The sequence below is a fragment of the Bufo bufo genome, chromosome 3, assembly GCF_905171765.1.
Source record: "Bufo bufo chromosome 3, aBufBuf1.1, whole genome shotgun sequence".
Lineage (NCBI taxonomy): Eukaryota > Metazoa > Chordata > Amphibia > Anura > Bufonidae > Bufo > Bufo bufo.
In genome coordinates this window covers 156799277-156814538 of record NC_053391.1, presented here as the reverse complement: position 1 = coordinate 156814538, position 15262 = coordinate 156799277, and the positions used below count along the sequence as shown (strand labels likewise).

The 15262-nt window shown below is 47.3% G+C and overlaps 1 protein-coding gene across 2 annotated transcripts in view; it reads right to left on the bottom strand.

Annotated features, from left to right (window-relative positions):
• The window catches only part of LOC120994863 (acetylserotonin O-methyltransferase-like), a 248960-nt gene that overhangs the window by 188491 nt on the left and 45207 nt on the right, over positions 1-15262 (bottom strand). The window contains exon 2 of one of the 2 annotated variants that reach the window (XM_040423729.1): positions 6150-6324. In XM_040423729.1, coding sequence (XP_040279663.1) covers positions 6150-6324 — 175 coding nt within the window. Of the gene's footprint in view, positions 1-6149; positions 6339-15262 lie in introns of both variants that reach the window. The other variant, XM_040423730.1, reaches the window with a different exon arrangement.

Below are 15262 nucleotides of genomic sequence, written 5' to 3'. Positions count from 1 at the left end.
TAGCAAACACGGGCAGGGAAGGTACATAACTTTTACTGCCCACTGGGTGAGCCTTCTGACGGCCGTCAAGCATGTAACCTGTGGCTCCAGTGTGGATTTGGTGTTACCGCCACGGATTGCATGCAGGCCTGCCTCTTCGCCTCCTCCTCCTACTCCATTTTCTGTCTCCTCCTCGGCTGACTCCTCCTTTTCCACTGCTACTGCCTCTTACGCTGCACCTCACAAGCTCCCCAGAACCTATTCGATGTCCAAGGTGAGACGTTGCCATGCTGTGCTGCGGATGTTGTGCCTGGAAGCCAAGAGCCACACCGGCCCTGCACTGCTTTCAGCTCTGCTGTCTCAGGCCGATTATTGGCTAACCCCGCTCAATTTGACAGTTGGTAAAGTGGTGTGCGACAACAGTGTCAAAATGCTGTGCGCGCTGAAACAAGGCAAAATAACACACGTGCCGTGCATGGCACACGTCCTAAACTTAGTCTTGCAGTGATTCGTTGCCAAATACCCTGGGGTTCAGGTCATCCTCTGGCAGGCCAGGAAAATCTATGGCCATTTTAGAACATCTTACATGGCCATGGCTCACCTTGATGACGTTCAGTGGCGACACCACTTGCCCGACAGACGTCTGGTTTGTGACAGCCCGACGAGCTAGAACTCCACTTTGTATATGCTTGATAGTCTGCTACAGCAGCAACGTGCCGTTAACGACTACCTGTATGAACTTTGCAGCAGGACAGGTTCTGGGGAGCTTGGTTTCTTTTCACCGAGCCATTGGCTGCTCATGCGCGATGCATGCAGACTTCTGCGGCCGTTTGATGAGATCACCAAACTGGTTAGTCGCAGCCAGGGCGCTATCAGTGACATCGTACCTTGCGCCTTTTTTCTAGAGCGTGCATTGCGTTGTGTCATTGATCAAGCCGTCAAGGAGCAGAAGCAGAAAGATGAGGAAGTCGCAATGCTTAATGAATTCCCAGTGGGGGCTACTCCATCTAGGACAGTACTCAATGATGATGATGTAGCTGATCGCACTTGGGAGTCGGGTGACGAAGGAGCTTCATCATCGGGAGAAGAGGGTGGCAGCTTGCCAGTGAGGCAGTGGTGGAGCCAGCAAGTCGCTAGCGTGGCCGGGAATCAGCAGGGTGGCATTAGTGGGAGGTCAGAAGCCAAACATGCCCGGGGTAGACCATCCGCTTCTCAGGAGCCTACCTGCCCGGAAAGTAGCGGTGCACGGGTTCACGGAGGCAGCAGCAGTAGCAGTCAGAACGTAGTGTTGGGGGTAAAATCACCTACTCGGCAGTGTGGCAGCTTTTTGTTAAGCTGCCGGAGGAGGTGAACATGGACATATGTAGAATCTGTGGGCAGAAGGTAAAGCGTGGCCAGGGTACCAATGTTGGCACCACGGCCCTGCGTCAAGGCTCCACCACCTCAGCTGAAAGGAGCTGTCTGTCCTTCCCATCATCTACTGGTCACTCGTCATCAATCGATCACCGAAGCGATTGCCAAGAGAAAAAAGTATGCTTGCACTCATCCAACAGCGCAGAAGCTGAACGTGCTCCAGTCCCTTCCTTTCCAAGTGGTGGACTCTGCACCTTTAATCGAAGTAATGGCTTGTGCCGAGCCGAGGTGGAGATTTGCAAGCCGTCATTTCTTTGCTAAAAAGGCAGTACCAGCCCTACACACACATGTAGAATAGAAGGTGGGCCACTCCTTGAGCCTGTGGGTGTCTGCCAAAGTGCACAGCAGCGCCGATGCGTGGAGCTGTAACTACGGTTAGTGACAATACATGTCCTTTACGGCCCACTGGGTGAATGTGGTTCCTGCACAGCCATACCAGCAACTTGGCCAGGTGACGCCGCTTCCACCTCCACGTTGTCACGCCGTTGGTCCTGTGACAATGTCCGCCTTTGCCTCCTCATCCTCCTCCGTGTCCTCAGCCTCCACTGCAGGGACAATTCACAGTGCCCCTCCAGCATACCACATGTGCAGGGCATGGCAGTGTCACGCTGTTCTGCACCTCGTTTGCCTGGGCAAACGGAGTCACTCAGGAGAGAAACTGCTCCGTGTTCTTCATCAAGAAATGGAATCCTGGCTTTCTCCATGACAACTCAAAATTGGAACCATGGTGACTGACAACTGGAAGAACATTGAGTCGGCCCTGCATCAAGGAGAACTGAGCCATGCGCCCTGCATGGCACACGTGTTCAATCTGGTTGTAAAGTGGTTCCTGAAGTCTTCCACCCATCTGCAAGACATCCTAAAGATGTCCAGGAAACTTTGAATGCACTTCAGCCACTCGTACACTGCAAAGCACACACTCCTTGAGCTACAGCGGCAGAACGACATTCCCCAACATAGGCTGATATGCGACATTTCCACCCATTAGAATTCCACCCTCCATATGTTGGACTGACTGTAAGAACATAGAAAGGCCATAAACAATTTCCTGATGACCCAAGCGGACAGGAGTACTCCCTGTGTAACTTTGATGTCAGCCAGTGGCAGCTCATGCGTGACACCTGCCATTTGTTCAGACCATTTGAGCAGGTCACGTTATTTGTCAGTCTACGGGATGAACAATGTTATTTCACTGCTTCATGTCCTGGAACAGATGCTGGTAAATATGGCTGGTCAGGATACTGGAGACATGGCCCCTAGATCTCACGACCACATGAGCCATGTGGGGGCTGAACTGGAGGAGCAGGAGGACATGGGAGCACAAGCAATGTGTAGCGAAATGGGTGGTTTTTCTACTCAGGTGACAGGAGAGGAGGAGCAGGAGGAGCAGAACCAGCCAGAGGAGCTACGCAGTGGAGATAAAGGCAAGGAGTCCCTCCGAGTCACTTGCACAAATGGCCTGCTGCATGCTCACTTGCTTGGGTAGTGACAGCCGAATTGTCACCATTCAGCAGAGGGATGACTTCTGGCTCTCCACCTTGTTAGACCCTCGCTACCGGCCCAAAATGAGGGCCTTTTTTACACCCGCTGAGAGGGAGGACAAACTGAACTACTATAGAGACATCCTATGTAGTCAGTTGGTAGCTGCCTATCTGCGCCTTCATCCATCCTCTCGCAGGTCTTACGGGGGGGGGGGGGCCTCTACATTCACGTTCCACTGCCATGGCTGCTGGGGAGGGGTGGGGTGGCAGGAGCAGTACCAGGTCCATCAGCAGCAGCCTGAGTCTAGAGTCGCTAATGAGCAGCTTTCTTCACCCACATAGTGAAGAAACTACTCACCAGCAGCAGCATCTAAACCTGGAGCAGAACCTGAACCAGCAGGTGGTGGCAAACTTGCAGTGCACCCTGCCATCCGTCATTGAATATCCGCTGTACAACTGGGCAGCCAAACTGGATTTGTGGCAACAACAGGCAGAGTTTTACCTGGAAAAGCTGTCCTGCCCGGCCAGTAGTGTGGCATCAGAACAGGTGTTTAGTGCTGCGGGGGCCATAGTTACCCCAAGAAGAACTTGCCTGTCCAAAATCTGGAGAGACTGACCTTTGTCAAGATGAATCAGGCGTGGATCAGCCATGCTCCTTCTTTCACCCACCATCTTCAGCTGCTACTGGTATTGCCACCAACCTCCACACTATGTCACCTTGCCACTCTGTGTTCTTCTGATGCTGCTTCCACCTTCACACTATGTCACATTGCCACTCTATGGCCTCCTGATTCTGCCACCACCTCCACACTATGTCACCTTGCCACTCTGTGGTCACCTCATGCTGCTTTCACCTTCACACTGTCACATTGCCACTCTATGGCCTCCTGATTCTGCCACCACCTCCACACTATGTCACCTTGCCACTCTGTGGTCACCTCATGCTGCTTTCACCTTCACACTATGTCACATTGCCACTCTATGGCCTCCTGATTCTGCCACCACCTCCACACTATGTCACCTTGCCACTCTGTGGTCACCTCATGCTGCTGCCACCTCCACACTATGTTACCTTGCCATTCTGTGGCCTCCTCCTTATGCTGATGCTGCCACCACCTCCACACTCTGTCATTGGGCCACTCTGTGGTCTTCTTATGCTACTTCCACTTCACCACTACACTCACCTAAAGAATTATTAGGAACACCTGTTCTATTTCTCATTGATGCAATTATCTAGTCAACCAATCACATGGCAGTTGCTTCGATGCATTTAGGGGGGTGGTCCTGGTCAAGACAATCTCCTTTACTCCAAACTGAATGTCAGAATGGGAAAGAATGGTGATTTAAGCAATTTTGAGCGTGGCATGGTCGTTGATGCCAGACGGGCCGTTCTAAGGATTTCACAATCTGCCCAGTTACTGGGATTTTCACACACAACCATTTCTAGGGTTTACAAAGAATGGGGTGAAAAGGGAAAAACATCCAGTATGCGGCAGTCCTGTGGGCAAAAATGCCTTGTGGATGCTAGAGGAGAATGGGCCGACTGATTCAAGCTGATATAAGAGCAACGTTGGCTGAAATAACCACTCGTTACAACTGAGGTATGCAGCAAAGCATTTGTGAAGCCACAACACGCACAACCTTGAGGCGGATGGGCTACAACAGCAGAAGACCCCACCGGGTACCACTCATCTCCACTACAAATAGGAAAAAGAGGCTACAATTTGCACGAGCTCACCAAAATTGGACTGTTGAAGACTGGAAAAATGTTGCCTGGTCTGATGAGTCTCGATTTCTGTTGAGACATTCAAATGGTAGAGTCCGAATTTGGCGTAAACAGAATGAGAACATGTGTCCATCCTCTGATGGCTACTTCCAGCAGGATAATGCACCATATCACAAAGCTCGAAATCATTTCAAATTGGTTTCTTGAACATGACAATGAGTTCACTGTACTAAAATGGCCCCCACAGTCACCAGATCTCAACCCAATAGAGCATCTTTGGGATGTGGTGGAACGGGAGCTTCGTGCCCTGGATGTGCATCCCTCAAATCTCCATCAACTGCAAGAAGCTATCCTATCAATATGGGCCAACATTTCTAAAGAATGCTATCAGCACCTTGTGGAATCAATGCCACGTAGAATTAAGGCAGTTCTGAAGGCAAAAGGGGGTCCAACACCGTATTAGTATGGTGTTCCTAATAATTCTTTAGGTGAGTGTATGTCAGGTGGCCACTCTGTGGACTTCTCATGCTGTTTCCACCCTCCCCAATTCATGACTGGGCCACTATTTTGCCTTTCGGCCTGGCTGACAACATCATTTATTTGACCCTTCTTCTGATCTGTCAGAAGGAAGGAAAAATGGGACGCACAGCACATCCTCTCTGTATAGCAGCTGTAAGGCCTGTATGGTTCCGTCAGACTTGGCTTATGATTTGGTAGCGAAAAACAGGAGTGGGTACAAAACACAGAAGACATGCAAATTTTCTGTTCACGTGACATCTCTGTTTTGGATCTACTCCTGTTTTTTTTTTACATTAGCAATACTGATGGATTAGTGACAAAATGCTGACCGAGTGAAGGTGGATGCTCCACAAACAGAATCCGTTTGTTGTGGGTTATTGTTCTGACGGATCAGAGGAAGGGAAAAATAATCAGTGATGTCAACACAAAGTTACTGCTGACACCGTCTCCACTTTGTTGGGGGGGGACCTACTTGTATAAGCGTTTACTAGAACAGGCTCTGTAGACATCTATGTGGAATCAGCTGCAGACAGTGTAAAAGGAGTGCGCTACTTCTTGGTGCTAACATCGACCTGTCCTGTAAGGCTGAGTTAATACTTGTGTTATTTGGTCAGTTTTGGCCCCGTGACTGCCCAAATAAGTGAAGTGTGCTGTGATTCTAAGAGCGACGCCTGTCATCGGCATATCATACGGATTTACTGTATTTTTTTACTACTAAAGCAGACTCCCTATGCATGTTACTGCAAGGCACAGTATTCTACACCACTATAAAGGCTCTGTGCAGCCAGGAAATAGCCATTTTTAACGTAATTTGCCGCAAATAAATTCAAATCAAACAAAATTTTTCCCAAAAAATGTGGCGATCCGGCAAATCAAATTTTTTTTAACATTTGCTCATCTCTAATTATCATCTAGTTGCTTTACCATGTGCAATAAGGTCAGCTGTTCACACCCATTAAGAAAACTTCTGATGATATCAAAGTGAAAAACTGGTACCACCAGTTAGAAACAGACTCTTGAAATTAAGTTACCTTCATTATTTCTTAAGTCAACTTTCAAAAGCTTCAGTCCAACACAGGCATCAAGCAAGCGCTCCATTCCATCTTCAGTGGTGCTCAAGCGAGTAGCAGTGGTTGCTGCTGAAAGTGGTTCTTGTACTTCATGTAGTAAATCAAAAACTCCCAGTTCACATGCTGTAAATAAGGTCTTCAGGAAAAAAGCAACAATATAATTTTTAATAAAAAGCAGAAAAAATTAAAAACAAACACGCTATACACTGCAATGTTTGCACAAAGACTGTAATGACTGTATCATGGTGCAACACTTGGACTCTTCAATACCATCATAGTATAAATTCTTGGCTTAGAATCGATGCTGTACACCAAATAAAAAAAGGGTGACTTTTAGCCCCATTTCACACGAGCGAGTTATTCACGCGGGTGCAATGCGTGACGTGAAAGCATTGCACCCGCACTGAATCCGGACCTATTCATTTAAATGGGTCTGTGTACATGAGCATTGTTTTTCGCGCATCACTTGTGTGTTGTGTGAAAATCGCAGCATGTTCTATATTCTGAATTTTTCACACAATGCTGGCCCCATAGAAGTGAATGGGGCTGCGTGAAATATGCATTGTATCGAGATGCACTGCGTTGCGTTTTAAGTAGACTTGAGCGGACACCTGGATGTTCGTGTTTGACGGGTTCAGCCGAACTTCACAAAAAAGTTTGAGTTGAGTTCGGGACCCGAACTTAACCACGAACCCAAACCCGAACCCCATTGAAATCAATGGGGACTCGAACTTTTGAGCACTAAAATGGCTGTAAAAATGTCATGGAAAGGGCTAGAGGGCTGCAAATGCCAGCAAAATGTGGTTAAGAGCATGGCAAGTGTTCTGCAAATAAATGTGGATAGGGAAATGACTTTTAAATAACATAAAATACGTAAAAACAAAAAATAATAATCTTCATCTAGGAGGACGAGATCCATATGGAGTAGGAGGTTGAGGAGGCAGTGGATGTGGCGGTGTAGGTGGAAGCGGCGATGGAGGAGGAGGAGGTAGCCTACACTGCTTTTTGGTTTTAAATTTATTTATATTTTTTAAATTAGGATACACCCCAAAACATTGGGAAATATAACCTGTGATAACCCCCTCCAGTCGTGCTAAACACACGTTCAGACAATACACTGGTTGCAGGGCAGGCCAGCACCTCCAAGGCGTAAAGGGCAAGCTCAGGCCATGTGCCCAATTTGGAGACCCAGAAGTTGCAGGGGGCAGACCCATCAGTTAGTTCGTGTAGGCGTGTGCAAACATACTGCCCCACCATGTTGCACATCCCCGTGATGTTCAAGATCCAATTGGATATCTTCTCTATCATCTTTCGATGTTCTTTTCTGCGCCTACCATGTTGATCACAGCATGTTGACTCGGGGAGGTAGTGACGATAAATAATAATACAGGACTCTTAAGATGCCCTGTTATTAGAATGATTAATAAAAAAATTATAGGGAATGTCACTAGGGTATTTTGGATTTGGAAACGTTAGACAGGAGAGGCCCTGCTGCTGCTTTGTTGTCTCTAGATAACTTCTGCCTGAACGCACGTCCCTGTGACGTCCACGATCCATTTGGATATCTTCTCTATCAACTTTCGATGTTCTTTTCTGAGCCTACCATGTTGATCATGGTCATCGGCGAATCAGGGTTCCACGCCGGAGAGGGAGCATGAGAAAGGGAGACCACATCCAAGGGAGGTCAATGGCTGCAATGTGATAGAGCTGAAATGTGGGACAAATTTTTAAAGCAGAAGGATCAAATGAAAGGGCCAATTAACCCTTTATAGACAGGGCTGATTTTCACCTTAAGGACCAAGCCATTTTTTGCAATTTGTGTCAATTTATGTGTGAATAACTTTAAAACGCTTTTACTTATTTGAGCAGGCACTTTGTTCCGATCGGAAATACACAGGACGTACAGGTAAGCCCTGTGTCCTTAGGCACATAGGGCGTACAGGTACGCCCGTATGTCCTGGTACTTAACAGGTTAAAGACGAAAGGTACAAATTTAATTCCCTGTCACCTATGCAGAGCAGGGGTTTTTCATCGCCAGAAATGGGTTAAAGTCACCCACCAATGGTACAGATGATTTTTAAAAAATTCGGTCCCTGTCACCTATGCAGAGCAGGGGTTTATTCAAGGCAAAAAAGGTAAAATGTCACCCAAGAATGCAACAGAAAAAGTAATGAATTTTTTTTACCTGTCTACTAGGTATAGCAGTGGTATATCACACCCAAAAATTGGTTAATTACACTCGAATATGTAACAGACAAATTAGTGAAAAATTACCTGTCTACTAGGTAGAGCAGGGGTATATCACACCCAAAAATTGGTGAATTACACCAGAAAATTTAACAGACAAATTAGTGAAATGTTTTTACCTGTCTACTAGGTACAGCCGGAGTATATCACACCAAAAAATTGTGAATTTCACCCTAATATGTAACAGACAAATTAGTGAAATGTTACCTGTCTACTAGGTAGAGCAGGGGTATATCACACCCAAAAATTGGTGAATTTCACCATAAAATGTAACAGACAAATTAGTGAAATGACATAAAATGAAATAAAATACGTACAAATAAAACAAACATAAACTTGATTTATGAGGTGGAGATCCATATGGAGTAGGAGTTTGAGGAGGCGGTGGACGTAGCAGTGTAGGTGGAAGCGGTGGTGGAGGAGGAAGAGGTAGCCAACACTGGTTTTTTGTTTTAATTTATTAAATTTTTTTATATTATTAGGGCACACTCCAAAAGAATGTGAAATATCCAAAATACAACAATGAGCTATTGCACTATAGTATAACAAAGGCTGGTTAAGGCCGGTGGGATCCATGCCTGGTTCATTTTAATGAACGTGAGCTTGTCCACATTGGCTGTGGACAGGCGGCTGCGCTTGTCTGTGATAACGCCCTCCTGCCGTGTTTAACACACGTTCAGACAATACACTGGCTGCAGGGCAGGCCAGCACCTCCAAGGCATAAAGGGCAAGCTCAGGCCATGTGCCCAATTTTGAGACGTTAAAGGGCGCAGACAAGTCATTCAGTACGTGTAGGCGTGTGCACAAATACTGCTACACCATGTTGCTGAAATGCTTCCTCCTGCTAAGACGTTCCACATCAGCTGGTGGTGCTGGTTGTTGTGGCGTGCTGACAAAGCTTTTCCACATTTCGGCCATGCTAACCCTGCCTTCTGAGGTGCTGGTGGTGCCCCAGCTGCGTTGGCGACCTTTTCCTCCTACTCTGCCTTCGACTTGTGCTTCAACTGTGCCCCTGCTGTCAGGTGGGAATTCCACCAGCAGCGCGTCTACCAGCGTACGCTTGCACTCGCGCATCTTACGATCAGGCTCCAGTGACGGAATTAAGGACGGTACGTTGTCCTTGTCATGGGGATCCAGAACTGTGCCCTCCCTGGACAATTGTGTACCTGGCGTTTGTAGGTGCAGGAACCCACCCTCTGAGCCACTTGTGAATGACTGGCCGGAAACCCTATGTGCCACATACTCTTCCATCATCGCCAGCAGCGTTTTTTCAAGGAGGCATAGAAGTTAGATAGTTATGCTGAGAACAACGTTATCGGCAATGGCCATGTTGGTGAAGTACTCAAAACAGCACAACAAGGAACACAGGTTTCGCATGGAGGCCCAGTCATTGGTGGGGAAGTGGTGCTGTTCCACAGAGCGACTCACCTGTGCATGCTGCAGCTGAAACTCCACTATCGCCTGCTGCTGCTCACACAGTCTGGCCAGCATGTGCAAGGTGGAGTTCCACCTTGTGGGCACGTCGCATATGAGGCGGTGAGCGGGAAGGCTGAAGTTACGCTGCAGCGCTGACAGGCGAGCAGCAGCAGGGTGAGAATGCCGAAAGCGTGCACAGACGGCCCGCACTTTATGCAGCAGCTCTGACATATCGGGGTAATTTTTAAGTAACCTCTGCAGCAACAAATTCAGCACATGTGCCAGGCAAGGGATGTGCGTCAAACTGGCTAGTCCCAGAGATGCTATGAGATTTTGCCCATTATCGCACACCACCAGGCCGGGCTTGAGGCTCACTGGCACCAACCACTCATCGGTCTGTTGTTCAAGGCCCGTCCACAGCTCCTGCGTGGTGTGGGGTTTGTCCCCCAAACAGATAAGTTTTAAAACTGCCTGCTGTCGTTTACCCCTGGCTGTGCTGAAGTTGGTGGTGAAGGTGTTACGCTGACCGTATGAGGAGGCGGTAGAGGATGAGGAAGCGGAGTAGGAGGAGAAGGAAGCAACAGGAGGCAAACTGAAGCGCCCTGCAATGCTCGGTGGTGGAAGGACATGCGCCAAACTGCTATCCACCTCAGGCCCAGCCGCCACTGCATTTACCCAGTGTACTGTTATAGAGATATAACGTCCCTCACCGTGCTTACTGGTCCACGTATCCGTAGTGAGGTGCACCTTGCTACAGATTACTTTGCGCAGTGCACACCTGATTTTTCCCCCACTTGGTTGTGCAGGGAAGGGATGGCTTGCCTGGAAAAGTAGTGGCGGCCGGGCACGACATACTGTGCCATAAGGCCTTTAAAACTCTCTCTGTCTCCACGAGATGGAATGACAGCATTTCAAAGGACAGTAATTTTGAAATGCTGGCATTCAGGACCAGCGATCGAGGGTGGGGGGGTACTTCCTCTTCTGCTCCAATGTTTGGTAGATGAAGAACTGAAGACTGCAGCAGAAGAGGAAGCAGGAGGAGCCCGAGACCTTTCTTGGTTTTTGAGGTGTCTACTCCACTGCAGCTTGTGCTTTGCACTTGGATGTCTGGTCATGCAGGTTTTCCTCAGGTTGAGAACGTTTATGCCTCGCTTCAGGCTCTGATTGCACAGCGTGCAAACCACTTGTTTCTTGTCGTCAGCACATTGTCTGAAGAACTGCCACGCCAGGGAACTCCTTGGAGCTGGCTTTGGTGTGCTCGGTCCGTGGGCAGTAGCAGGCGTACTGTCTAGGGGACAGCCGCTCCGCTTTTGCACACTGCTCCCTCTTCTGCTGTGCTGGTGGCTCTGTGCGACCACCGTCTCTTCCTCCGAACTAGGCAGGTCACTCGCATGACCTTGATTCCATGTGGGGTTGAGGACCTCATCGTCCTCCACATCATCTTCCACCCAGTCTTCACCCCTGCCCTTCTTGTCGGTTTGCACACTTTCGAAAGCCCCAGCAGTTGGCACCTGTGTTTCGTCATCATCCGAGATGTGCTGCGATGGTCCTCCCATGTACTCATCTTGAAACATAAGTGGTTGGGCATTGATTCACTCAATCTCTTCCACTTCTGGGGCAGGGCTAGGTGGATGGCCCTGGGGAAACCCTGCTAACAGAGTCATTAAAAAGCAGAAGAGACTGCTGCATGACTTGGGGCTCAGACTGCTTGGCTGATTTGCAAGGGGTGAGGTGAAAGACTGATAGACATCAGCTGCAGGTGCCAACTCTGATCTTTTATCAGGAGACTGGTTGGGAGACAATGTGAAGGAACTGGAGGCACTGTCAGCAACCCAATCTATCATCGCCTGTACTTGTTCTGGCCTCACCCTTCGTAGAGCCGCATTAGGCCCGACCAAATATAGCTGCAGGTTCTGTCGCCTACTCGCACCTGAGGAAGGGGTTTCACTTGTGCATGTAGCTGGCACAGACCGACCACATCCTCTTCCTGCAACAGGAGCTCCACCAGCAGCACCACGACCGAGGCCATTTCCCTTATTTGACGCTCTCCTTCTATTTCTCAAATTTAGGATCTTGCCCTTATGGGTGTTTTATTAATAGCAGAATAGAACCACAGTATCTAAAGGGTGTATCTCACAATGGCATATGCAGCAAAGGCTGCAAAATTATTATTTTTGCCCAAAATGGGTGTTTTTTTAATAACAGAATTTGACAGCAGTATACAATGCTTGAATTTCACATGTGCAGATGCAGCAAGGGCTGTAACATTTTGTATTTTGCCCAAAAAGGGTGTTTTTAAAAACCCAGAAAATTATAGCTGTATTTCTAGCTTAAATTGCACACTGATTAATGCGGCAGAGGACTAAAATTAAGGTGTCACGCCTTGCCCTGTGAATGTGCGGAGATCTGTCAGACTGGCTGCACATGTCTGACTTTTTTGTTTTGATTTGGGTTTGAGCTGGATCCCCCTTCCCTCAGGTGTACTGGGTTTCATTGTTAGTGAGGCTATTTATCCCTCCTTCCCCCAGTGGCCTGTGCGGGTAATAGTTCTTACCTGGGAGCTCTTGATTTGTGGTGGATCGTCTGCTCCAGCTCTGCTCAGATAAATCCTCTCCTACATTTCCCTTTGTGTGTTTTTCTAGGCCTCTAGGGAGACGCTTGCTTCTTCCTGGTTTGAAGAAGCAGGTTGCCTCTTCCCTTTTCCCTGCTGCTTAGGGTCTGCCCAGGGTGTTTAGGTTTAGGCACGAGGGCATGTGCATGTCCACCCTAAGGGTATGCACATGGGAACAGCAGTTAGGGGAAAGCTTTTAGGGATCGCTAGGTGGTGACCCCTATCTCCCTAGCTTTTGGGCCTAGTCGTTTGTTCTGTTTGTTTTCCTGTGTTTGGTTATTTCCCCGCTTACCTACCTACCGTGACAGAACGTTATTGCCAAAAATGGGTGTTTTTTTAACAACAGAATATGACAGCTGTGTATAACGCTTGAATTTCACACGTGCAGATGCAGCAAGGGTTGTAAAATTGTGTATTTTGCCCAAAAAGGGTGTTTTTTTAAAACCCAGAAAATTATAGCTGTATTTCTACCTTAAATTGCACACTGACTAACTTTGGATTTGAATGTCACAAAAGCACAGATGCAGTGCTGGTGCGCTGAGCTTGCATAAAATGGCCGCCGCCGCCCACCTAACTAACAGACAGATAAAAGTTATTTTTCTCTGTCACTGGGTTTAGGCCTGGGTAAAAAGATTGTGCACTGCACCCACACAACTAAATCTATGTAGATCGCTAAGTTCCATTGGAGTTCTGAATAAAGATTCTGTCCTATTCTCTCCCTCACAGCAGCAGCATCCTCTCCCTACACTAAGCACAGCAGAGTGACGTGCAGCGCTACGTGACTCCAGCTTATATAGAGGCTGGGTCACATGCTGCACTGGCCAATCACCACCATGCCATTAGTAGGCATGGCTGTGATGGCTTCTAAGGTCACACAGTTAAACGCTTGTTGATTGGCTGTTCTGCAGCCTTTCAAAAAGCGCCAAGAAATCGCCGAACCCGAACTTTTACTGAAATGTTCGGGTTCGGGTCCAGAGTCCAAAAATCCTAAAGTTCGGTACGAACCTGAACCTTACAGTTTGGGTTCGCTCAACCCTAGCTATAAGGGAAAATAATAGCATTCCTAATACAGAATGCTTAGAAAAATAGGACTGGAGGGGTTAAAAATAGATAAAAAAATAATTTAACTCACCTCATCCACTTGTTCCCGAAGCCCGGCTTCTTTTCTTCTTTGAGGAAAAGGAACTGTGGTGACGTCACTCCTCTCATCACATGGTCCATCAGGGGTCAGTATTGGGCCCTATTCTCTTCAATACATTTATTAATAATCTTGTAGAAGGCTTGCATAGTAAAATATAAATTTTCGCAGATGACACTAAACTGTGTAAAGTAATTAACACTGAAGAGGACAGTATACTACTACAGAGGGATCTGGATAGTTTGGGGGCTTAGGCAGATAAGTGGCAGATGAGGTTTAACACTGACAAATGTAAAGTTATGCACATGGGAAGGAATAATGCAAGTCACCCGTACATACTAAATGATAAAACGCTCGGTAACACTGACATGGAAAAGGATCTAGGAATTTTTATAAACAGCAAACTAAGCTGCAAAAACCAGTGTCAGGCAGCTGCTGCCAAGGCAAATAAGATAATGGGTTGCATCAAAAGGGGCATAGATGCCCGTGGTAAGAACATAGTCCTACCACTTTACAAATCGCTAGTCAGACCACACATGGAGTACTGTGTACAGTTCTGGGCTCCTGTGAACAAGGCAGATATAGCAGAGCCGAGGGCAACTAAAGTAATAACCGGAATGGGGCAACTACAGTACCCAGAAAGAGTATCAAAATTAGGGTTATTCACTTTAGAAAAAAAAACGACTGAGGGGAGATCAAATTACTATGTATAAATATATCAGGGGTCAGTACAGAGATCTATCCCATCATCTATTTATCCCCAGGACTGTGACGAGGGGACATCCTCTGCATCTGGAGGAAAGAAGGTTTGTACACAAACATAGAAGAGGATTCTTTAGTTATTCTGATTGCCTGATTGGAGTCGGGAATTTTTTTTTTTATTCCCCTAAGGCCTCATGCACACGACAGTTGTTTTTATCGGTCCGCAAAATGGGGTTCCGTTGTTCCATGATCCGTGTCCGTTTTTGCTTTCGTTGTCTTCCGTTTTTTTTTGCGGACAGTCAGAAAACAAGGAAGGGTGAAAAAAATGTAATTTAAATATCTCCACCCAGGATACTGGTATATATGCAGGTCACCTGAGTTTGCTTTGGTGGCCATTTTCTGTAGTCTTTACAGGGTACAGAGGTTCTTTTGGTTGCTTGTCTTTGCTGTTTCACCATGGCGGATGACTCCGAGGAAGAGGTCGTACTGCATTGGCTTATTTCTCGGCGATGGAGACAGCACACTCTTGTTGGACGAGGAACCTAGTAGAAGGCAGTGATTTTGGGTCCATCGATTGTTTCACAACGCTACAGGAAAGGACACTTTCATACCCTCTACCAAGATCTTCGCCTGCATCCTGAGAAGTTTTTTTCCTTCTGTCGGATGTCAGTGACTACATTTGATTGCTTGCTGTCGTCTCTACATACTGTCCTTACCTTCATGGACACCAATATGAGGCGCAGCATTTCTCCTGAGGAAAGGCTCATCGTCACGTTGAGGTAAGCAATATTTTACGTTTATAGTTTCAACAGTAATGTGCACTGCTTCTGTCAGGAGGAACATGTTTCTGAAAATGGCTGCTGTTAGACATGTGCTACTGTTTGCTGACGTAACCTTTCTTTGCCCATAATGTTTTGCGAACATTGTTATGTCATTTTTATTTTTTACTTGAATCCCTGA